Source organism: Lissotriton vulgaris, chromosome 9 (genome assembly GCF_964263255.1).
Source record: "Lissotriton vulgaris chromosome 9, aLisVul1.2, whole genome shotgun sequence".
NCBI classification, from domain to species: Eukaryota; Metazoa; Chordata; class Amphibia; order Caudata; family Salamandridae; genus Lissotriton; species Lissotriton vulgaris.
Genome location: NC_141697.1, coordinates 1,039,380,724 through 1,039,405,054, shown reverse-complemented (window position 1 = coordinate 1,039,405,054; position 24,331 = coordinate 1,039,380,724). Strand labels below are relative to the sequence as shown.

Sequence of the window (24,331 nt, the reverse complement as noted above, 5' to 3'; positions counted from 1 at the left end):
ACCCAGAGCCAGCCACACACACACACCCAGAGCCACACACACACACACACCCAGAGCCACATACACACACACACCCAGAGCCACATACACACACACACACACCCAGAGCAACACACACACACACACACACCCAGAGCAACACACACACATCCAGAGCCACACACACACAAACACACACCCAGAGCAACACACACACACCCAGAGCAACACACACACCCAGAGCAACACACACACCTAGAGCCACTCACACACAGACACACACACAACCAGAGCCACACACACACACCCAGAGCCACACACACACACACACAACCAGAGCCACACACACACACACCCAGAGCAACACACACACACACACACCCAGAGCAACACACACACACACACCCAGAGCAACACACACACGCACCCAGAGCAACACACACCCAGAGCAACACACACACACCCAGAGCAACACACACACGCACCCAGAGCAACACACACACGCACCCAGAGCCACACACACACGCACCCAGAGCGACACACAAACACCCAGAGCAACACACACACACACCCAGAGCCACACACAAACACCCAGAGCCACACACAAACACCCAGAGCCACACACACACAATGGCATTGTCATTTACAATCCCAATAGCTTAATCTCTCGCAAATGCGAGACCTATTGCATTTGCACCCACAGAGCCACACACACACACACACAGAGACACACACACACACACAGACAGAGCCACACATGCACACACAGACAGAGCCACACACACACACAGACAGAGCCACACACACACACACACACACAGAGCCACAGAGACAGAGCCACACACACACACACACACACAGACAGAGCTCCCCACACACACACAGACAGACCTCCACACACACAGACAGAGCTCCACACACACAGACAGAGCTCCACACACACTAGCCAGCACGCGGCATACCAAGCACAATTCTATAGGAACATTTGAGAAGTCCTTCACTAAATTAAGCAACACAGAAAAACAACGTGACACACTCTTTCTCTCTATAACTTAAAGCCAGAGAACAATTCTTGACAGAACATTCTGAATCTTATTCAATATAAATTCAACACGTCATTAAGGCACGCCCACCTCAGCAACCGCTGTGGAGGCAAGTGACTCACAAACACAAACAACTCATTAGGCACAACACCACACACATCTATCTCAAAGACACAGAACCACACACACGTGTAACACACCTCATCCACCGCACGCAGACACCAGCAGTGCACCTAGAGTACCGCCACCTGCCCGGGACAGACATCTCACCGGTGTGGGGTGTGTCTACACAACCAGCAAAGCCCAGGGCCACACCTTCCCAACACCAACATCACACACTGCAGCTCCGTGAACAAGCCAGCTGTGCGAAACCGAGAGCCACACCAGAAGCACCACGCCAAACACCAGCCTGGCCTAATGCAAGGGAACATTAACCAGACGGATGCACAGCACAAAACCTTCCAGGGTAAAGCACCTGGAGCCCCTACTCTCAAACTGCGCGCCATAGGAATGCCAAAAACGTATCACAACATAGCAACACGTAGCACCTTTTAGTGCAGATTTAAAAAATACTAATCTGGGTTTTATACAACCCTCCCCCTCATCCCCCACCCAAAGGTGAAACCTGTCACAGCGGCCTTTCCAGGTGAAAGGGTTTGCCATTGGGGAGCCCGTTGTGTTCCCGATGCCCGTAGACTATCCCAAGAGGCCTGGTGCTGGCGGAGCTAAATTCTCAAAAGATTAACTTCAGGCACGAGCTCGCTGAATGTTCTAGTGATCCGTAAGTAGAATTAGAATAGCCAGGGGGGGGTGAGAGCTTGCCGCAGATATCTAACTGCAATGTGCAGGCAGTAGGTTCTCATATCAGCAAGACAGCTAAGAAGTGTATTGGGATCACTGCTGAAATGTGTGCAACCTGCAATTTGACCCTGGGCATAACATCATTACAACATGTGATTGAGATGGCTGTGTGGAAACCGCTGCGCACACGTTTTAATTTCTCTAAAATAAATTTGTCGTTTGAGAACCAACTGCAAAGGCCAGTGTGCACTCCGCACGACATATATTCTGAGTTGGATAGATAATTGGGTTCGTGCATCTGCTGCCGAGATCTGAGTAGCTTGCAGATTACGCATTTTAAAGTCCAAAGAAATAGCTCAGTAATCTGATACACCTCTGACCTCATGAAGAGATGGGTGTGCAAATTTCCACTCACTGACCCCCACCCTAGTGAGTTCAACACTCAGTTTGGTTTGGTTGACCAGTCGCTATTCCTCATCGGTCGCTAGAACTCGCTATTAACAAAACAGCCATTTCTAATCCAACATTCAGTCGAGGAACAGACTTTATTTATTTAATGCGATTTTATATAGCGAGAACATTACCTGAAGGTGTCAGAGCGAGAGCGGAGGTGCGCAACTCACCGGGACCGCTACTGCAACTACAGGGCGACGTTTCCCACCAGCTGCTCCGGGCTCCAGCAGGAGACGGGTCCCGCCGACTGCTGTCTGCAGAAGGGCACAGTGGCGGCCAGCGGCCTTCTTGCACTTCCTCAGACAGACGGCGGTGAGCAGCAAGCGGCGGAAGAGCAGCAGCTCCCGGTGCCAGCCCTCCAGGGCACCCTCCTCGGTCTCGGGGGTGCCCGCCGTCCCCTGCAGGCCGCACTCCTGTGGGTGCTAGCTGACTGCCCCTCCGTATCTGCAGGCTGATGGATGGTGCCTCCGTAAAGAGAGAGAGGTCCCCGTCTGACTTCGACACGGTCATGTTTTTTTTTTCTTAGACGCCGGGCTTGGCTGGTCCAATAACTGCCCAGGCTGACACTCCTCACCCTCGGCCGCTATATCATAATATTTTTAGAGAGCCTGTCTCACCTCGCGGGCCACCGCGCGCTCCCACCCCACATGATGCGTGGCCTAAACATTTCCTTCCTGACTCACGGGTCACAGGCTGTCCCCGCTTAGTTGTAAACACGGCCTCGCGAGCAATGAGAACGGGCATTCTGAAGCCTCCTAAGTATGAGTAATCAACGAGAGGCTGGCTCACGACCCTACAGTCACATATCACCGACACTGCACGGGGTGAAGATGCATTAACATTACAAGCTGCTCTGACAGACCTAACGCTCTGCAACGTACCAGTAGATGCGAGAAGTCGACGGGCCCCGGCGCCATCTTCGGAGGAATGAAACAAAGCAAACCTTGGCAAAAAAAATAAAAAATACCTGCCCACCGCCGCATGACGTGGGCAAAAGCCTAAAATTCTCGGGAACGCCCACAAATCTGCTCCGGCATTGACGGACAGATCTCTGTTCCAATGGCTAGCCTCCATTTATGGAGCTAGCCAATGGAACAGAGGGGCGGGACAACACACACATAATGTAGACATAAGATTTCGACTGCGGGAAAAGCTGCGCAGTGCGCAGCTTTCGACAGGCGAAACCTAAAAATGGAGATGGAAATGTTGACACTGAATTATTTTCTGAGTGAGATTTATGCTGTCACAGAGCAGAGGACATGTAGATCAGTGTTGAGGGTCCCTGGAGTGATGATGGCCAGAGATCAGTGTTTCCAGGAATTCAAGATTGTGTGCTTGAAGTTCTATGTAGCAAATCTGGATAAATTCGGAGCACAGAATATTTTAAAGGAGTTTTTACGGATTTAATTAGGTGTTTAGAGAGTAAGAGGAGATCGGAGTGAGACATCGTAAAACGTGTGCAGTTGGCTGAAAGGCAGGATGCAGTGTGGACACTCCTTCATTAGGTGAATGTGCAGATAACCTTATTCAACAACCATTTGATTTTTATGATGATCGATGTAAGCAGCATCTCTTGAAGCCATTGAGCTTCTGGGCATCAAGAGAGAAGGCGGATTTTACGGACTAAAGTACTACAGTCGGCATGGTCTCTGGATGCAGCCTGAGTCCAGCTGAGGGACAGCTGAAGACTCAGCCACTGAAATAAGGTAAGCACACATTTGAAGGCCATAGAGGAGGCAGCTGCAAACCATAGGAGTGGCCCCACTGCCCAGGACCACAGAACCTGCGTCTCCAGGTCCAGAGATCAAAGCTCTGCCTCAGTCCCCTTCTTAGTCACATACCCAGTCAGCCAGCTGAGGGACAACCAAGGTTGTTGGGATGGTTGTATCCGGAAACGGGTCACACTCTAAATTCTGCTGATCCCCCGTAGCTTCCTGGCTGGGGAAAGCCAGCCCTGCGTGAATTAGGGGTGGGAGATGGGAAGAGAGAGGAATTTATATCAAATTTGATCTTGAGCAGCAGGAGCCACATTAGGAAACATCCATGCTGGTGGTCATTTTCATTTACTTGTAGGTACATACTTCCAAGTGTATCAACTTCATTGGTAATGATCTCTCAGCAGCAATAACTTTCTAGTTTTGAAACTCCAGGGCACTTAAATGTTTGGCCTTAGTATTTATATGGGGCACTTCTCACATTTTCCTTACCAAGAATTCAAGCACATTCTCATGATCCCTTGCCATAGCTGCAATTTTTTTCTTTCTTCAATATCTTACACACTAAATTAAGATAGTTACCTCTCACCCTCACATGTGCCATCACTTCAAGCAGCTCTTTCATATCTACCCTCTTGACCCCACAACTTTTATTATTCATCTTCAGTCCTTTAGACGCAACACTGTGTTCTTTGCAGCAAATGGCTAATGTGAGGAGGCCTTTTTTCCAGGAAAATAAAGGATGGAGTGACAACTTGGAGCAAATTTGATCATTTTTTGGTCTCACCTACCAGACACAGCAGGATGGATATATATATAGATATATATATATATATATATTTAAGTGGATTTCAGCTTCCGCTGCACCTCACGTCTCGGGTGCCACTCCCGCGGTGGTGAGCCGCTTCAAAACTATCAACTCCGGCAACCACAGTCACCTTGCCAAACACAGAGTGCACTCGCTGGCGGAATTTAAACATAATGTTTACGTGTTTTGGCACAACACCTTTTTCAAGGACACTGCGTCTGTCAGTGCTTATGGCCTGTGATTAAAGCATTATGTTTAAATGACGCCCGCGAGTGCACTGGGTGTTTGGCAACGTGACTGTGGTTGCTGGATTTGATCATATATATTATATATATGTCCCTCACTTCTCTAAATCAAAAAAAAAAAGGGTAAGTGACGACATGTAAGTTAACTTACCAGTCAAGCTTCCAGGTTTCTCTTGTAATAGATCAGTCACCTGTCCTTGATTAAAAACATTACTTCTGCATTCAACAATGCCAGCTTTTGAATGGAAGGTTCAATGAGGCCACGGTATCATTTAATCCCACTTGCTAGAAAGGTTTCTGCTGGCGTGCTACAGCTGCTACCCTACAAGACTGTAACCTGCTTTAGAAATGTAAACATTTACCCTTTAATAGCATTGCTGTTTGGCACGTCTAATGTATAATGTTATGAGTAATAAGTACAAATATCTTCAAGGCACTCTGTGTCCACATGTCGTTGAGAGTACTACACCATGCCAGCTTCGATCACACTACGGAGTCGAGAAACCCCTCACAATGGTGTCATTAGACTGGTTTGACAGAGTGGACAACAGAAGATTTCCAGATGAAATCCTACTCAACCACTTAATCACATTCACAAGACTACGCAAGCCCTCCTACAAAGTCTTACTACAGAAAAGCATAGCATTCCAGTGAAAAATACATTCCACGACAGCATCAGCCATATGTTAGCCATATACATCCAGCGTCCAACAGGTCTCAGAAACTGAACAGTCATAACCACTACCAGTCAGTACAGTGCACGTTTCCTATACATTATATTTAATGAGCTCTACCTGGCCGTGCATCAAGTTATAGTGCAAAAGAAGTAATTTCACAATGCATAAAAATAGAAACAAGAATAGCTTGGCACTGTATTCATAGCTTTAGAGTCACATGAACCAGACGTGACTCGGGCCTCCGTAGAAGGTTTGTAAAGCAAAAGTTTAAGTGCAAGAGCCATTCAAAACATTGGCAGTCATTCTCAAAGGCATTTTGGAGTAACTGAACCAGTACTCCTGTGGTATTTTACTTTTTTTTTTGGACCTATTCTGGCAAGTCTGTGTAAAACTGGAACACAAACAACTAAAATAGGAATAAGTTGGGAATAGTCATATGCAGTTCCTAAAACAGAAATGGCGGTGCCCTCTTTGCACTTCTTCTAATGGGGTTTTGGACGCTTTGCGCTGATTCCCAGAGGCATTAAAGAGTACGTAAAAGAGTACTCATAAATGCTTTACCCTTGCATTGAATAACCAAATGCCACAATGATTACTGTGGACTCAGGTGGTGGGTGGGTAAAAGGGATTAACCGTGGACAGCTTTTACTTTCTCGACATATGCTTCCAGCTCTTTCCTGTCGCGTCTGTAATATTTGGGGGCTGACACAGGACCGATTTGGGAGCTAAGGCTACCCTTGACAGTGGTGCAATGATAGGACAGGTAGCTATTAAAACACTCTTAACTTATATCCTAATTTTTTCCTCCACTTCCACCCTGACCTAGGTGTTTTCCCTCCCACTAGACTCTGTATGATGTGTGAAGGGCCAATTTATTTGCAGGGAATTATTTTGGACCGAATGTGTTTCACTGTGTGCTCTGTCCATGTTCTACAATGGGGATTCAAGGTATAGGATGTTGCCAAAGGCTGGGAGAGGAGGTTGGTCTGGGGGGAAAGTTGAATTTCTGGCTATCTCCTCTAGTCTCTGCACCAGTGTGAGTAGTGGTGGGGAGTTTGGCACTGGCCGGCAGTTGCTCTTGGAGAACTGCTCTCAGCAGGCGCACAACAACCATTGGGCTCCCGGGCTTCAGCCTCCCGCCCCTGTTGTGTGTGTGTCAGCCTGGGCTGAAACAGCTTCGAGGGCCGGGGACCATCTAATTGCAGCTGCACCCGAGTACTTCACAGGTCTTGAACCCGTTGCATGCTCAGAATGGCCCCCGGACGTTCTTCGTCACGCTGGGCGAGTGCTCTGGACGACCGGTGGCAGTCCAAACGCCGCCGATTCCCCAGCACAGCCCTGCGCATACGCCCAGCGTGACGTAGGGGCCGGGGGGGCCATCCTGAGCACACAAGGGGTTATGCCCCCTTATTCAATCCCCGCACCGCAGTGAAATTATCACCGCAGGGAAGGGGTTAAAAAAGACCATTTACTTGTTAATGAGGCTTTTGTTCTATTTTCACCCCTTCTTAGAGCCACTCTGCCTATGGCTGGAAGAATTAGCCCCACGCCAAAATATTTTTCGAACACCCCGGCCAGAATTTTGGCTCTAGTTGCCCGCCTGGCTCCCAGTATGCCCAAGTTGTTAGTGGTATTCTGTTGTATGGCAAATAATCTTTAGATCACATGATGTATTATCACAAGAGTAACTCTTGCATGCTATGATCAATTCTTCGTGGTTGCAGTTTTGAAACAAAAAAAAAAAGAAAGACATGGCGACAGGCTGTACACTTAGCAGCATTGTCTGAAGGCGTTTTATGGCCGGCTGTCCCAACTATTTGTTTCATCAAAAGTGCTGCTATTTTCCCTTCAGAAATCCAATCTTGCAATTCGATTTTGGAAGCATTTTTTCTATTTTAGCCTGTTCCCTATTAAGGACAAGTAGCTAACTTCTGGGAAGGTTTAGGAAGTCAAAAACTTAAGTGAAAGAACCATTTTTCCAATATCTAGTAAGCTTTGCTGAGCTTCAAACAGGAAGCGCACCAGTTCTGTCTGCCTGACAAGACGAATCCAGGTGCTCGCACCTGCATCATGCGAGCAGGGTAAACCAAAAAATAAATGGGCTGATCCATATCGGTGGCATGCCCCAAGTGTGAGGCTTGCAGCTTTAAAGTCTCAAATCTTATCTGCCCATTTCCGGGTCTCAATTTGACCAAGTGAATTGGTCTCCACCATGACCCTAACATTCGCAGTACTTTCCGGCCGGTTCCTCTCCATGACCCAATTTCAAGCACTGCTTTGGTCTTCATGCACTTCAAAGAATGGCTCGGTCATGTGTTCTAAACTCTTACCCTTTGATCTTTCATGCCAAGTCTTCACTTACACCAGAAAATACTGGCCTCGTGTACAGTGCCTATCCCAGTCAGGAAACCAAATGCCTGTATCCAATGCCCACTATCCTTCCTACTGCCCTTTAGGGCAAAGGTTAAAGCCTGCTTAAATGAATTCTAACAGTGAATGATATTGAGTCGCTTGGCACTTCAGAGCATTGTAGCAATATTTGCTGCTTGCGTCTGTTGCCAACTTATGACAGTGAATCCCTTTTTAGCATCTGTAGTGAAACGGTAGGATCCCTTTTCTGTTTTTAAGAGTTCAAGGGAGGTTTACGATGCCCTGAGAGCGATTCCTGCTTTGCCTAGTTAGTAAAATAGAGAGTTCATATCAGGTCTGTTGGCCACGGTAAGGCTCCTTTCCATGGTCTAGTGAGGCCAGGCTGGATAGCACTTCTTAGCTGGAGAGGTGTGTTCTCACACCTCTGGTATCCAGTATCCATCCCTACATCCCTGGCATACTGTAGAAAGTGGATTCCTGCCCTCCGAGGTTGGGCACTATGCCTTTGCCACTCAAGATACGAATAACCCCTACAGTAATGCAGACAGCGTTAGGCAAACTTGTAATTTACAACAACTATAAAAAGAGGAACTAACAAAAAATGAATGTTATGGGGATGAGGGAAACAAAAAACGAAGTACAATTTACTTATTGATGGGTCATACACGGATTGGTTGAACCATTTATTCACATGCGATGTAAGAGGGATATACATTTTGATTTGTTATCTGCTTAACTAGTCTTTAGGCTTACCGACCCTTAGATTTATTATTAATTCTGGAACAGCATACAGAACAAACATCAGTCGCATCCTGGTGAATAGTGCGTGTTTTGGAGTTGCTTCCCCTTAAGATTATGAATAAAGTACTGAAGCTTTTGGCATAGGTGTGCTAATTCACTCTATAGTGTATACGTCTTCCATCTTCTAAAATGAGTGAAATATCAGCTGATATGCCAATTTCTAATTTGCTCTAGGGGCATGATCTGCCCTCTGGTCTGGAGGCACACTAACAACCTACAACTCATGAAACACTGACACAGAAACTATAATTAACAAGACCCCTGTTAAGGTCAATAGTTGCATGGCTGATTTAGGCCCGCCTTCTCGTCTTCAGATTCGAGTTTGTGCCATACATAGTATTAGCGGCCCATGAGGTTAGCAACCAGGAACAAGGGTGTTGGTACTAACCAAGGGAGCCTAGAGAAGAGCACAGCTGGGACCTGGCTGTAAAACTGTAAGTAAGCCAGCACTCTCGCAACAGCTTGCTAAAACTAACCTCATGCAACTGTAAGAGATCTTTTGCTTTTCGCATTCTTCCAAGTACTAGGTTGTGTTGCAATCGAAGCAAGCAATGAAGTCCTGTCTGGCCGAAGGTTGTGTCGCTCTTAGAACCGTAGGTGACATTATTTTGTTAGTGTGAAGATGTCTGAAACTTATTTCTCGTGAGCAGGCTAGGAGATAAATGTACTTAGAAGGACCTTTAATTTGCAAAACCACATTTGGCATAATTTTGTGCTAGAAGAAATAGAAAATTCGTACAGGGCGTGCGAGTTATGGATATATTGATCACAATGTACTCATCAATTTGCAAATTTCGGATTGAACATTGTGGTAAATGTTGCATTTATTTTTATCATCTAAATGTAATCTTGAGGTTACATCCATCCTTTCTAAAGAATAGGAATTGGTCCGTGCATTTTTTCTGTAATACTTGTTTGACGTAACTTTAAGTTTGTTCAGCCATTTTTACTCCAACTATCGAAACCTACTGAACATTTATGAAATGTTAAATATAGGTGAGCACATACACTGTACAGCAACATTAAGGGTTGCCTGCCCTACAGTGAAAATGATTGAAGTGGTGTTGAGTTTCTTGTAGTCTGATAGGCAGTCATGAATAATAATCCTGAGCTTATACAGCGCCTGGTTACACTAGCCAGTGTGTCCTCGCGCTAGTCATTGGCCCCCGGCACTCCACTGTTACAGCCTCCCCAAGCCCGCCCCAATTGAACATGTCCCTAGGGAATAGATAGGTTTTTAATTCTTAGCGGAAAACCACCTAAGAGGTTTCCAAACGGAGCCTAAGGGGTAGGGCATTCCAGCGACGGGCAGCCAAAAGACGGAAGGATCTACCTCCCATTCTGGCCCTTCTCATTTTGGGAACCTGCATCATGCCAGCCCCTTGCGATCGCAGCAGCCGAGTTGAACCGTACGATGTAAGCAAATTGCGCAGGAAGCGAGGACCTTTCCCCTGCGCAATCCTATGGCTGGCGTAGAGGGCGTTAAACAGGACACGCTCCCTAATGGGCAGCCAATGCTGCGATTCCAAGGCTTTTTTTGAGGCGGCTCTCTTGGGTAGCATCAACACCAAGTGAGCGGCAGCATTCTGAATATGTTGTAGCTCTGAAGACACTTCACATAAGCTCCCAAATAAAGAACATTCCCATAGTCCAGCCTGGAAGTAACCAAGGCATGGACCAGGGCTTTCCTAGCTGTAACAGGGAGCAGAACAAGTGTCTTTCTAAGACTACGCACAATGCCGAAGCAAGTTCCGGCCACATGTTTGGTGTGATATACATAAGAGAATTTAGAATTGATCCAGATTCCAAGATTTTTAACTTGATCCTTGGGTACCGGTAAAAGACCCAATGACTGGGGCCACCAGGCCGATGTCCAGACTAACGGAGACTTGCCCACAATCAGCACCTCTGTTTTATCGCCATTCAGTCTGAGACAATTATCGGCCATCCAGCCAGCCAGGTCTTGGAGACAAGATGCAAAATTGCTGGCTGCGCGCTCATCTGGCTGTGTCAACGCCACAACCAGCTGCGTATCATCTGCATAAGTCACCACTTCCACTCCATATTGCTCAGTTATTAGCACCACAGGCGCCACATAAAGATTAAAAAGGGTAGGGCTCAGCCTAGAGCCTTGAGGAACCCCTTGATCCAGGTTGATAGCATTAGACCTATGGGACCCTTGCTCGACACGAAAACTACGCTTGTGGAGAAAAGATTCTAGCCAGTCCGATGTCTTCCCTACCACTCCACCCTTCCTCAGACACTGCAGCAAGGTGTGATGCGCCACAGTGTCAAACGCGGCACTGAGATCAAGGAGAATCAGTGCCGCGGTCTGACCCTCATCCACATGTCTACGTAAGGCCTCTGTGGAGAAGAGCAAGGCAGACTCCGTAGAGTGGCAGGCACGGAAACCCGCTTGAGATGGATGTAAGAGCCTGTGAGTTTCAGTGTGAGCTGCCAGTTGCTGATTAACCAACTTTTCAGTTATTTTAGCAAAGTAAGGAAGGAGAGATATGGGCTGCAGATTACTAAGCTGGTCCATACTAACCTATGGCTTTTTCTTTAGTGGAAGAACCACTGCTTCTTTCCAGGCTATCGGCACTTTGCCAGTTCCAAATGACAGCTCTAACAGGTATCTAATATAAGGTGCTAAGGCATCAATATTTCCTCTCAGGATTTTAGCTGGAGTGAGGTCTTTAGGTGAGCCAGATTTCACACCCCTAGCTACTTTAAGCAGCAGATCCTCATCTGGCACCATGAACGACTTCAGGCATTCTTTTTCCGTTAACCCACCCATAGGTGTCTCCTCACTACCGGAACAAACCCTAGCCTCCTTCGGGAAGGTAGAGTAAATATCCTTCACTTTGTTGGAAAAGAATTCTGCTATCTGATTACACGATTCTGTAGTGCCAGCCTCAGGTTTCCCAATAGAGGCCATTGAGGATAACTTATATACCAAGAACAGTTCTTTGGCGAAACAATCCGCCTTATCAATCCGCTCTGTGTAGTAGGCGGAGCAGGTTTTCCTCATCAAGGCATGGTACCTCTTAAGGCTAGATTTATATACCTTCTCCGGGGCTAGCAGGTAACCATTTCTCCATCTTCTTTTAAGTCGCTTACAAACAGTCTTAGCCTTCCTTAGTACAGCATTAAACCATGCGGCGGATTTAGTTCACAGCGGCCTAAAAGAAGTGTACTTCAGCACCAGAGCGGTGAGCCAATACTTTGCCAAATCGTTTTTCGTTTCATTCTTAAATGTGCATTTATTTTTTAATCAGGCTTGTTTTTCAACTACCTCTTCTGGTTTCAGCAAATCAAAGCCAACACTAACTTTTATTTGTGCGAATAAGTATCTTATTTACTTGTGACCTGCATTAAAACTAAACCAGGGCTCTATTGTCATGATATGTATATGTGCCTGCTAGGAAGCACATTCAGTCCTATTACAATAATATGCAGGGGTAATTTCTAAATAAAAAAATTATTGAAAGCACATGGCCACCACATGTTGGCAGTGAAAGGTTTTCTATTTTTTTTTCTTTTTTATTGTATGCGGTTGTAATAAGAAGCATAAAAAATAATCTCATTAGTTTGCCAGCGCCAGGCCTACTGACTTTGCTAGATGTTTTATTTTTGTGGTGCCTATCCCCTTTCTTGAGAGCGGGATCTAGCAACCCTGCAGGATAGGGGTAGACAATCCTCCCAGGTCTCTAACACCTGAAACTAGTCTTTGGAACTGGGAGTGGTGGATATGCGCATTAGCCTTTTAGCCCTGACCATTCTAGAGGCTTTTTGTTTCTTTTCAGTGTCATCGTGAAGTACAAGACCTTTGCAAGTGTCGAGAGAACATGTGCTTGACTAGTAAGAAATGGCTCAAACATGACTCTTTTATCACACTTAAAGGGTCCATGGTGCTATCTCCTCAATATATGTATTTAGGCCATAGGAAGATTGAACAAGAGCTTAGGGAAAAAATGAATTATTTTTCCAGGCCCTGCTCTGTTGTAAGGAGACCCTGCAGTACCTATGTAAAAGCAAAAACATTTTTTTATTGAAAATGCTGTTCTAGATGGAGAAAGGTAGAAATGGAAGAGTTGCATTTGGAATGGCGACTGCTCGATTATGTTGCAAGTGTGGATAAATGATACCCCACACAAATGCATTTTGTCGAAACAAAGTTACTACCCCTATGCTATTGCTTGCTTTCCATGCCTTTCAATGCGAAAGGTCTTTAGGAGAGAACTTGGGGTGTCGACATTGTCCATTTAACATCCATGAAACTCTATGCCATTGCATTTGTCAAACATGTCATATGTAAATTACACACCCTTAAACAGATTAAACCACTTGTCACCTATTTTAGAACGATCTTTCATGACCGGCATTCTCCTCTTACCATGGGCTGCCAGCCAAGGACCCAAATTAGATCCAGAAAGGTCAAATTTCAGCATGGAGGTTTAAAACTGATGGAATGATGTCATTTCCCATCTGAAGCAAAGCCGAATTGGATCATACAAAGATTTTAATTACACAAGCTGTGCATTTCTCAGAGAATGCCTCCATCCCTCAAAGCTATAGCCTGTGTACTTATTGTGCGGTATTTCTGATTGAAGAAGGGCAACGTTAAGAGGGCGCAGCAATCGTAGAAGGGCATACTTCTTTTCCACTGTTCCCTACAATGTATATTTTATTCAGTTTATTGTTCGTGTTGTAATATTGGGCTTGTTTAGCAGTTGCTTGCAGGCAATTCCTCTTTAAACAATTACTATAAGTTAGCAAGATGGCGAAGTGAGGAAAAGCTCAACACCTACCCATGCATTGATCCGAGGTCATGAATTTGAACCCTGAGAAGGCGGACAGCATTGCCACCCTCACGAGTCAGTAAACGGAGTACCTTTAAATAGGGTAACTCTAACACCTATTCTTTCCAGTGTTTAGAAATGGCAGAATATCTGCATGAAGTGCTACATAAGACCAAGCATTGCCAAAGCCAATACGTCATTGGTTTTGTCTGAGACATTTATTGATGCTGTAAGGCAGCCACGGTGTCATTTTGAACAAGAGCGTGAGAGGTCTGAGAAGGTAAATTAAAAAATATACAAATTAAACAGAAATAGCATCAAAGTGGTTTTTTCTCAAGGTGGAGAGGAGGACCTGGCAGCAATTCGACGTCCTGTTTGGTCATGGAAAATAAAAGACTGCCAGGGTGAGCAGGACAGAAACACAAAGGGCGGAAAGAGAAGCAAACAAGCGAGAAAGCAACAAGATGGACGTGGAAATCAATTGAATAAAAGCAAGCAAATGTGAATGGCAAAGGTAACCTCCGATAAGCAATGAGTCGGCTGTAAGCCCACAATAAGTATTTTCCAACCTGACTGTTTGCACTGTCTTGTGGGCGAAACTCAACAAGCATTGGTAACCCAATGGGTCTGGCAGGCAGTGTTAGCACATTAGAGCAATGCACACAGAAGAGAGTCGCAGAAAAGGACAGGGATGGCTAAAGTTGTAAAGTAGTCCCTCATCCAGCGCAATGCAGGCATTTCAGTGGAGGCGGGAGGATACACTCAAACAGCTACTTGCATCAAGTGAAAGACACATACTCCACTGGGCTAAGCCAAGACATGATGGACAATCTTTCAAGCCAACGGCTGAAAGAGGCTGGCTGAAGAAATCCAATGACTGAAAGGGGTAGACTTAAAGCCCACTCTGCTTATAATGCTAGCAATTATGTATGTTTTAAAGATGCGCTGTCAACACCCGGACCTAAGAAATTATTTTATTTTTTACTATACACTAAGTCCTCAATTCATTTATTTCATCTACTAACCAGAGTTTTGACTGCATCCATAGATGCCTCCTTGCACATATGTATGAATTGTTGATTTTTCTGTTTTTGGTAATATCTAGATAGTGGAGCACTGTCTGAGGCCTGAATCAGTTTTCTGAATGGGTCTAGCGCAGTGATACTCAAAGTACAGCCCTGAATCCGCTGCCGGTCCTCCTGCCCTTTACATGCGGACCCATGGTCAAAAGCAGCACTGGCCTGCTGTTTACTTTGCTGAGCACAAATATTCAGAAAAATGTTAATAAAAGGGCAAGCATTTATTTACAGATTAACTGAAGTAAAGAGATCTTGCAATGATTGTGTTAAAAATATGATAAAGTCCCTTCAACATTCTACAAATGTATTCCATTAACGTGCAACAATTTGATAACCTTCCAGGTCTTAAATGTGCACTTTTATCAAGAACTATTTCACGATACTGGTGGGAGAGCCCTTTTCTTTTTACTGACTTTCCTTTCTTTTTTGGGGGGGAAAAAAAAAGCTTTCCCTCTATTTTCAGACTTCAAAGCAGTCTGCTGAGGTGCTGGTTAATTGCTTCTCCGGTAAGTGGTCTGCCATCCGGAAGCATTACTGGCAGAGACAGCCCCTTTGCCTTGCAGTATTATAAAGAAAATACAGCTTGGCACAGTTTCCCTTCCGAAAAAAAGTATTTAATCTTTGAATGTTCACGCCGCCAATGTTCTGTTCTCCTTCCTCTGAAAAGCAGATAGGGTGGTGAGCGGCACCAGTCTCAGGAGCGGGCTTGTGGGGGAGAGGCCGCCCACCTCCGTTATCTGCGAGGCTCGACGAACCACAGAAGATACAGCCGGCTTACTTTCGAGGCTTACAAATGTGATTTACGTCTGCTGTGCTTACAAAGTATAAACGGATTCTGCAAACACGCCTTCTATTCGACATTAAATCATCTGTTCAAAAGGTTACTGTCAGAGTTTCTCCCCGGCTGGCTGCGTTAAATAAGCCGGCTGTTCTCCCAATTGATAATCTGATCACGGCTATTTTTGGCCTCTTTGCAAATCTCGGTTTGCAGTGAAGAGAGTGGAGGCATGCTTGCACTTTGGGGAACTGCTACGTGTTTCTCTCTCAAGTGAGTGCTGAGATGACAGGTGCGTCATCGCATGCTCTCGAGGACACCTTGCACTATTCTGTTTCAGTACCAGCGTTGGCTCCACTACCCGGACCTAGGGTGACCAACCGTCCGTAAATTTCACGGACAGTCCGTAATTTCAGCCGTCTGTCCGTTGTCCGTGAAAGATTCTTTAACGGACGCCATTTGTCCGTAATTTTAACCACCCACCTCCCTTCTTGACTCTGATGCTGTTGGGGTCTGGTTTTTAACAGACTGATGCAAGCTGGGATACCTAGCAGCATTATAGATGCACAGCGGGATGGCAACCCTCACACCTCCAGCCCTTGATGAGCTGTTAAGAGGTGCTCGAAGGTGACTGAGAGGGAGGGGCTGCCGCTTCAGGAGCAGGGGCATCTATTCAGATGCAAACAGCCCTGAATGCGTCATGTCTCTGCAATTTAGAGGGGCCTCACACATCCCAGGGCCCCAAACATCCTAGAACCGGCCCCATTACACCGAGACAGCACGTGGTTTCAACAAACCTCGGTTCTGCAAACATGCAGTCTATAATGTAATGAAATAAAGAAGTGGCACAATCGCACCCACACTGATTAACAAAGTATGGAGGACAATGAGTTAAATCAGTTCTCTCGGAGTATCTCCTTTAAGTACTGTACATCACAGTTGGAGATGGCAAAAGTAACATTTTGGAAAGAGAGCCTGTCTTCTCGTTGTCTTGTCCAGGAGTGGGTGAAAAGCCCTACCCCACCCTGGAAGAGACCAACATGATACTAGAATACTGCATGCCCACTCCGGTGCCCACCCTGGTGGATCCTGTTCCCCCTCCTGGGATAGCTCCTGCCCCCCCCCCCACCCCCCAGTGATGGCTCCTGTCCCCCCATGTGGTGGCTCCTGCCCCCCCCCCCCACGCCTGTGATGGCTCCTGTCCCCCCATGTGGTGGATCTGTCTCTGCTTTGATGGAGGAGAGAAAAGGTAAATAGCTGGATGTATGGGTGGAAGGGTAGCTGGATGGGTAAAAGGGTGGATGGATGAGTGAAATGATGGTTGGGTTGATGAATTGATAAGTGCAAGGGTGAACGGATGAACGGACGAGTGAAAGGGTGGATGTAAGGATGGATGAGTGAGTGAAAGGAAGGGTAGATGGACAAAAGGATGAATAGATGAGTGAAGGAGTGAAAGGATAAATGGATGAGAGGAAGGATGGATGAGTGATAGGGTCAATGGATGGATTCATGAGTGGCTGAGTGGATGAGTGGATGGATGGGAGGGTGGATGGATAGATGGATGGATGGAAGGACGGATTGCTAAGTGAAAGGGTCAATGGAGAGAGAAAGGGAGGATGGATGGATGACTGAAAGGATGGATGGATAACTGAAAGGGTGGATGGGTGGAAGGATGAGTGACTGGGTGGATGGATGAATAAGTGAAAGGATGGCTGGATGGGTGAAAGGGTAAATGGCTGAATGGATGAGTGAATGGGTGGATGGGTAGAGGAGTGGATGGATGAGTGTACAGATGTATAGGGTGAAAGGGTGGATGGATGGATAATGGATTGATGAGTGAAAGGATGAATGAAGGGATGGATGAGTGAAATGATAGATGGAAGGATACATGATGGCTAAGTTTGCAACTGGTTGAATGTTTGGATATGGCTGGGCTTACTTATATACTATTGCGCGACCTCTGATGTGTCTGTAAAACTTATCCAATTGTCCTAAAGTTTTGTCCTGAATTTTGCCCTCCTGTCCTGAATTTGTGTCCTGAATTTAGACCCTTTGTCCTGAATTTTTACACTCACCGTCCTGAATTTGCACCAATGCCAGTTGGTCACCCTAGCGCCGGACCACGAACGCTTCCTGCTCGCACTGACCGGTGCGCCTTTTCCTTTCCTAGGTCCCGGTTTGAATTCTGGACGCACCCGTCCTTATTCACCGATCCCGCAACTAGGAGCAGGGTACCTTTTGACCTATTCCTTTCATTAGAAGCACGTGGCCGGCAATTTATTTAGAAACGCCACCACGCTTTTGAATACTTTCAAACATTATCAGCCCTGATGAGTGACATCTCCTTCACGGTGTGGCGAAACACGTGTCGGCTGGCTATTATTATTAGTACTGACCAACAATTGAGTTATAAATCTTCTTCACCTTCATAAACCTGTGTGTTTGACCTTCTTTTCAACCTGAAGGGACTTTTTGCTCCTATTTATCGAGTCCTGACGTCAGGACCACTTACTTCATCAGCGTGTGCACAGTATCCGTTTCTCTACTATTCTGTCCAGAGTTTGCTTTTCAAAGTGGACGTTTACGTTGCAGCCGTCCAAACAATGTTGTTTTTATTTAACCTACTTGCAAAATCACGGATATCTCTTTACTCCTTTTGTTAACCCCTTCGATGCTGATGACGAGCTCAGCCCGTCATCACCCACGGGTGGCGTGTGCTGATGACGAGCTGAGCTCGTCATGTATTGCGGTAATTTTAAAATTGCCGCACAGCGCAAAAATCGCCGCAGCAGCGATGCGGTTAAGTACTGGTCAGATATTCTCAAATACCACATAGTAAACATTCTAGGCCTTGATTAAGTGTGTTGTAATTGCCTTTGTATAGCGCTTACTACCCCATACGAGGCGTCAAAGCGCTTTTTCGTCATGTAGCACGCTACTCCAGGACCTATAGAGGATTACTGTTGAATTAGTATAGTGAAACATGCAAGTAAATTTTAAGCGGTGAATGTGTTAGTCTGTTATTTGGATTCGGAAGGATAGAAGAGGAAAAAAGGTTTGTATTTATATAGCGCTTCTTACCCCTGATTGGGTGTTGAAGCGCTTTTTACGGGCGAGTACCATGCTATTCAAGAAACCCATAAAGGATTAGCTGTGAACTAGTATGGTGAAATATGAAAGTAATTTGAGTGGTGGATATTAGTCAGTTATTTGGAGTGAGAAGGGTTGGGGAGGGGAGGGTTTTAATCGGATGCGATAAAAAACAAACCTAAAATGAAGAATGCAGACCCGAAAATGGCCCAAGTCGATTTTGGTGCTTGCACGCACGAAATTCTGCAATGCAAATCTTCAAGTCCAGGTATCTATAGGGCTTTTTCCATGTGTTACATTTCTGCAGGTTTGCTCTGCCTCAATTTTTCAGGTGAAACACCGACCATTGAACTTTACAGACACATTTAAAATTCGGACATATGTGCAAACAGTGGGTTGGCTCTGTGGTCTGTCTCTTCAATCAAGAAAATTCCCCTGCTTCTCTGTTCTTTTTTTGAGGCACAGCAGGAGAACAACTTCCAAACACCTCAGACAGACAACACACATGGCAGTGGGAATCCTCAATGCATCTGATATTTCAGCTATCTGCAACCTTGCATTTGTTGACAGACTTCAACAATTTGACAGCCTTTGAGTAGAGTGATGACATTTTAGCACTTTACCAATACAGCAAGTGTAGTCAACGAGCTATCACCAGTAGGCAAAGTCAGCTTCACGAATTAGGGGGAAAAAACATTTGTGGTAACTTCCGAATGCATCTGTTCAGTTGGGTGAAAAACTCAACTATGTCAAGGAGCCTTTGGCTCGAATATTGGATAAAAAGGAAAATTCATAAAGAGCGAGTCTTGCATTCCGTAGCCAGGGTCCATGGACTGCACGATGCTTATGCCCTTTGGAGATGGAGACATTCATAAGACCTAGAGGTCTGCTAAGGTTTGAGCAGAGAGCAGAAAAGCATGTAGTGTTGTATTTTGTAAATAACGTATTCTAGGGCTCTCCCGTGGATGGTTTGTTGACAGATGGTGGTTTTGAAGGTGACCTTGCTTTGGAATACAAACCTGAGCAGATATAGATTTTTGCACTAGGCAATAGCTTTGAAAGCTGCCACTTGAGTCGTCTGGCAACAATCCAGACCTGCACATGGTCCGATTGTCATGAACATTGTATCAGAAGACGTCAGACTCATGTTTTATAAGAAAGTGAGACGCATGTGCAGGATTGTGAGGTACATGACATTTGCGTAAGGATGTCACAAGTCTGTGGTAGAATAATTAATTGTAATATGTGATAAAGCTCATAAAGTGTACACGAAGAGTGGTTATCAGTGCGCTGGTGTCAATCCCTGAGGCTACTGTAATGACTCATGAGGGCATGGAGGCTGTTCAGATCAGACTCATCCGCTCTCTCACATGCCTGGGTAATAAAGTGCAGGCAAATTCTGTGACATTGCTATTTACAAGGCACAAGCTCACATATGTTGACCCTTATACAAATCTCTTTGCTTCTTGGAAATTATGTTCACAATATAGAATGGCATAGCATGCAAGACAGTCTACATCCTTCGAGCATCTTAGGATTTCAGGTATGTAAGACAATGAAACACAACAAGGCCAGTGAAAGCGAAAGACTGGTGGACACAAAGGGATGACTAGTCCACCCTTTCCTCCCCAGAAAAAAAATGGTCGGTTTACAAGTCCAAGGGCTGATGATGCACACACGTACATGCATATTCATCATCATATATGCATAAATTTGAGTAATGATGTTGCAGTAGCCCCAATCTAATGACATATACCTGTGCATACGACATGACGTGGCGGCCAATTTGGCTTTATTTTCTTTAAATTTACCTCTCCAAGATAGTAGATGCCCATTCCTAAAAAAAAAAAAATATATATATATATATATATATATATAGTAAGTGAATTGCAAAGTATGCTTCTAAGTCACGGTCAGCAACTAAAAGATGAATCATAAATCTCGGCCACTGAATGCGTTTTGAGATCTTGTCTATACACTGCCCTAATTTTATGTAATAGCTCAGGCCATTTCATGCACCACATGTTGGCAAATTATCAAAGAATGAGTTCCACTCCACAGCAAATGAACAGAAGCATGCAGAGTTTAAACAACAGGTCGGGCAGCAAAGGTCAATGACTGAACCAGCATTCACTTGCCAAAAAACAACCCACCTGTTGAAGGTAATGCACAACATTAAAAACTAAAACCCGTATCTGCACAAAAGCAGATGCAAAGACGTCACGGTTTCGCTGCTGTTACAACCTGGTGCACTAAGATGCACAGAGCAACGTAATGAGTTTGTATTTTCCACAGTAACTTGGGGCTGCAGCTAATGGAGGCTGTGCATAAATTTGGCAGCTCGACAGCCATCGTTTTTAAATCTGGCACCGTTTATGAAATGGAATAACTGACATCGAAGCCAGCAGCGTTTGTCCTCGCGCCAAAGCGTGAATTTAGAAAGGGCAGTAGTTTGCTTTCCCAGCTATCCCGCTGTTTAAGACAGAAAATAAAAATAAAACCGTAAAAGCCAACGGATTCTGCTCTCATCTTAATGAGCACGAGTAACAGGTTGCCGACCCCGTGGTACCTGCTGCACTCTCACCAAGAAGTCGAACAGATTGCTGGGAGCTATATAAAGCGGCATTCTGCTGATTCCGAGCTTTTGTTTGTTCTGCTTAGGCTTCGACTCCCAATTTGTCATAAATGCCAGGCCGGCAGACTGGAGGCCCAGTCTCTGACTAACACCCGAGTGATTTATTTGAGGATAAATAACACGGCTGCTATCGTCTGACCGTGCAAAACAGACCAAAGCCGGGTGGAATGCGAGGTATGCGCAGAGCTGCAGGAGCTGAGGCAGCAGAGCGGCGCGCGAGCTCTGAGCCCGGGCAACGCCGCGCGCACATCCTGGAAGCTGGAACGACAGGCACGCGGAGCCTCGCTTTCACGTCCATCATGGCGGTATGCGCCGGGTATAAAAAGTCCAGGGGATGACATCATTGCCGTTTCGGCCCCCACGCCTTTTCTATTTTTTAACGCCAGGGTGGAAAATATCATGCCCGGCTTTCGCCGAGGACTCCCAGGGTTCGAGTGTGACCACATAAATCATGCCCGACAACAACTGCAGCCTGTCCAGTTGTCGGTGGCTCGGTGTCTCCCATGCACTTGGACATTTTTTTAAGCGTTCGTATTTTGGTTTTGACATGGAAGGGGCGAGTAGAAGTAATTAGGGTGCGGATATATTTAAACCTGACATGCAATGAATGGGATGTGTACACTTGGTATGCCAATGGATCAACAGACAAAAAATTGGTCTACACATACACAGCACCCGGGGACAAGTCCCTTTCTCAGGATCAGAATGGAAAATCTAGCTCTGCCCCCTTGAGGGCAAATTCTACATAAACACCGCAGCACACACCGCCTTCAAAAAGAGAAATGCAGGCCACATGACCATTAGTTAAATAATACAAATCTCCCAGGAATTTAGCACTTAAAACGTCAAAGTCTGCCTGCACACAATGACACAACACTAACAAAATAAGCATAAAACAAAGAACAAACGTTTATAAGTTAAAAAAAAACAGCAGCAGAGTGAGGGCATCTTAAAACAAAACCCCAGTGCCCAATAAGAGACTAGTCTGGGGATAATCTTTATCTTTTCAGTACTCTCGACCTATTCTGCAAGAAAGTCATCCTGTTTTCAGGACTGACCAACGGCGTGACATGGCGCAAGCTTCAGAGCGCAGTTTAAGCCCATCACCTGCCCTTTTATGGGATGCGAGGGACACGTGCATGCTTCAAATGGAAGTTCTTGCCTCAGATTTAAAAGGAAAATGAAAAGGAAAAGAGGAGGGTACAAGTAGAAAACATTTCCAGCCAAAAAACGTTGTGGGTCATGCATCCCTTTTACTGTAACCCACTAAGACTTATTGTGTGCATCTCACGAACTACGCTGTCTGCTCTGCTGTTTACCCATTACCAGATGCTAATGCAGCTTCAAAATATGAGACCTGTTTTTTATACGTTTGTTAGACTTTCACCATTTGAAAATTTGGAGCAATATCTTTTTTATGCAAATGCAATTTTCGAATTTCCAAATAAAATTCAGCTTTTTTTTAAGGGGGCGCGTTTTATACGAGTGGAAGCACAATTGGAGTCTCAGTGCGTGACTGGGTTTCTATTAACATCAGCTGGTGATCTCCTATGTTTACAATGTTATGCACTGGTTCCTTTGCATAGGATTGTTTGATTTATTTTGCTCCTTTCTGCACTGTTCACCATTTGCATGTGATTTACCTCTGGAAAGCCATGGGGTCATTGTGAGCATTTCCCCAACACCGCTTTGGTAATATTTCCTTTTCTGAAGAAAATTAGCTGTGTGTTGCTTTTGTGGACTCAGTTCATGATGCAGAAGAGTTATTAACTAATTTACTTAAATTATTCATTCAACAATACATCTTTCGTTCTCATTATCATTGCGCAAACATTTCTGTTAACACCATTTTTGGAAGATCTGCGGCAACTGCAATCCATTTCAGTGGAGGTGAGTAAAACATACATTTCAGGAGGATTTGGGGATACAAATCTTGCAATCCAATCAGGAAGAGCGCGTCTGTTCATGAAGATTCCGAATGTTTAAGACACAACAGCAGCAACAAAGTAAATGATTTGGTGCCTTAACGCAACTAGTCACAATCAATTTTCAGAAATAAGAGTAAATATTGAGTTTGAAGACTATGTAGTAAAATGTCGCACGAGGACCGTATCAGGAATGAATACAAACATGGAGGTGGGAGAGACCGCCTGCCCATTGTGTGTCTTGACCATCTCTTAAGGGTCATTCAGAAACGAAATTCAAGTTTGCAAAGTACTTAAAGTGAAATTTCTACTGGGAAGTACCAAGATCAGATGCAGGTCAGAATTGTTTTCGCTTTCACCGGACAATGAATTTAGTGACAAAATAAAACTTACAGGTGTGGGGGAAACATTCGACTCATCTTCGAGACATGGTCATTTTCACAGTCAGGTTCATCGTCCCCTTGGTCCATGCTGTATTTCCTCTTGCTCGGGCTGATGGGAGGAGGTCCTGTCCGATGGTTTGACAGGGGAGAGGATACCGGGTGCGACTGCATTCTGGGGTCACTTCTAAGGGCTGCTTCACCTACAGAAAGATAAACGCCTTTATTTTATGAAGCACGTGCAATTCATAGATATCAATAAATAAGCTAGCCACTTCACAGCCTATGAGTCAAGGCATTGACTTGTACGCAAGAAACATTTTTTCTAAAACAATAATCAACACAGCTTACTGAAAGCTAGCGTTCGACATATATTTGTTTTTCTTAGAAAATAAACAGGTCTTTCAGAAGACAAACTACTGCCTTCTCTGTAAATGGATAAGTGTTTTTAATGCAATATTGAGGTCTGCTTCAGCTGACACTTTCATTTGGTCGAATACTTGTTTTACCCACAAAGAACACATCCTGTGCTCAGTTTGGTAAATATTCCACTTTCCAGCCTACTCCTCCCACACAGAGTAACCGTGCTTTACCAGTTGCATCATATTAACACCTCCACAACCATGTGTACCCATCCGACCACCCACTCACTGGTGAGGGGGGAGAAGCAGCTGGAGGACAGACATACCCATCCACCCATTAATGAAATGCACGTCTTGCTCTCCACTTCGCAAAACACATCAGCATTTAAGT

At 45.2% G+C, this 24,331-nt stretch overlaps 1 protein-coding gene across 2 annotated transcripts in view; it reads right to left on the bottom strand.

Annotated features, from left to right (window-relative positions):
- VGLL4 (vestigial like family member 4) overlaps positions 1 to 24,331 on the bottom strand; it is a 331,581-nt gene that overhangs the window by 44,594 nt on the left and 262,656 nt on the right. For both annotated transcript variants that reach the window (XM_086938956.1, XM_086938955.1), the window contains one exon: positions 23,592 to 23,781. In XM_086938956.1, the coding sequence (XP_086795082.1) occupies positions 23,592 to 23,781 (190 nt within the window). The remainder of the gene's footprint in view (positions 1 to 23,591; positions 23,782 to 24,331) is intronic.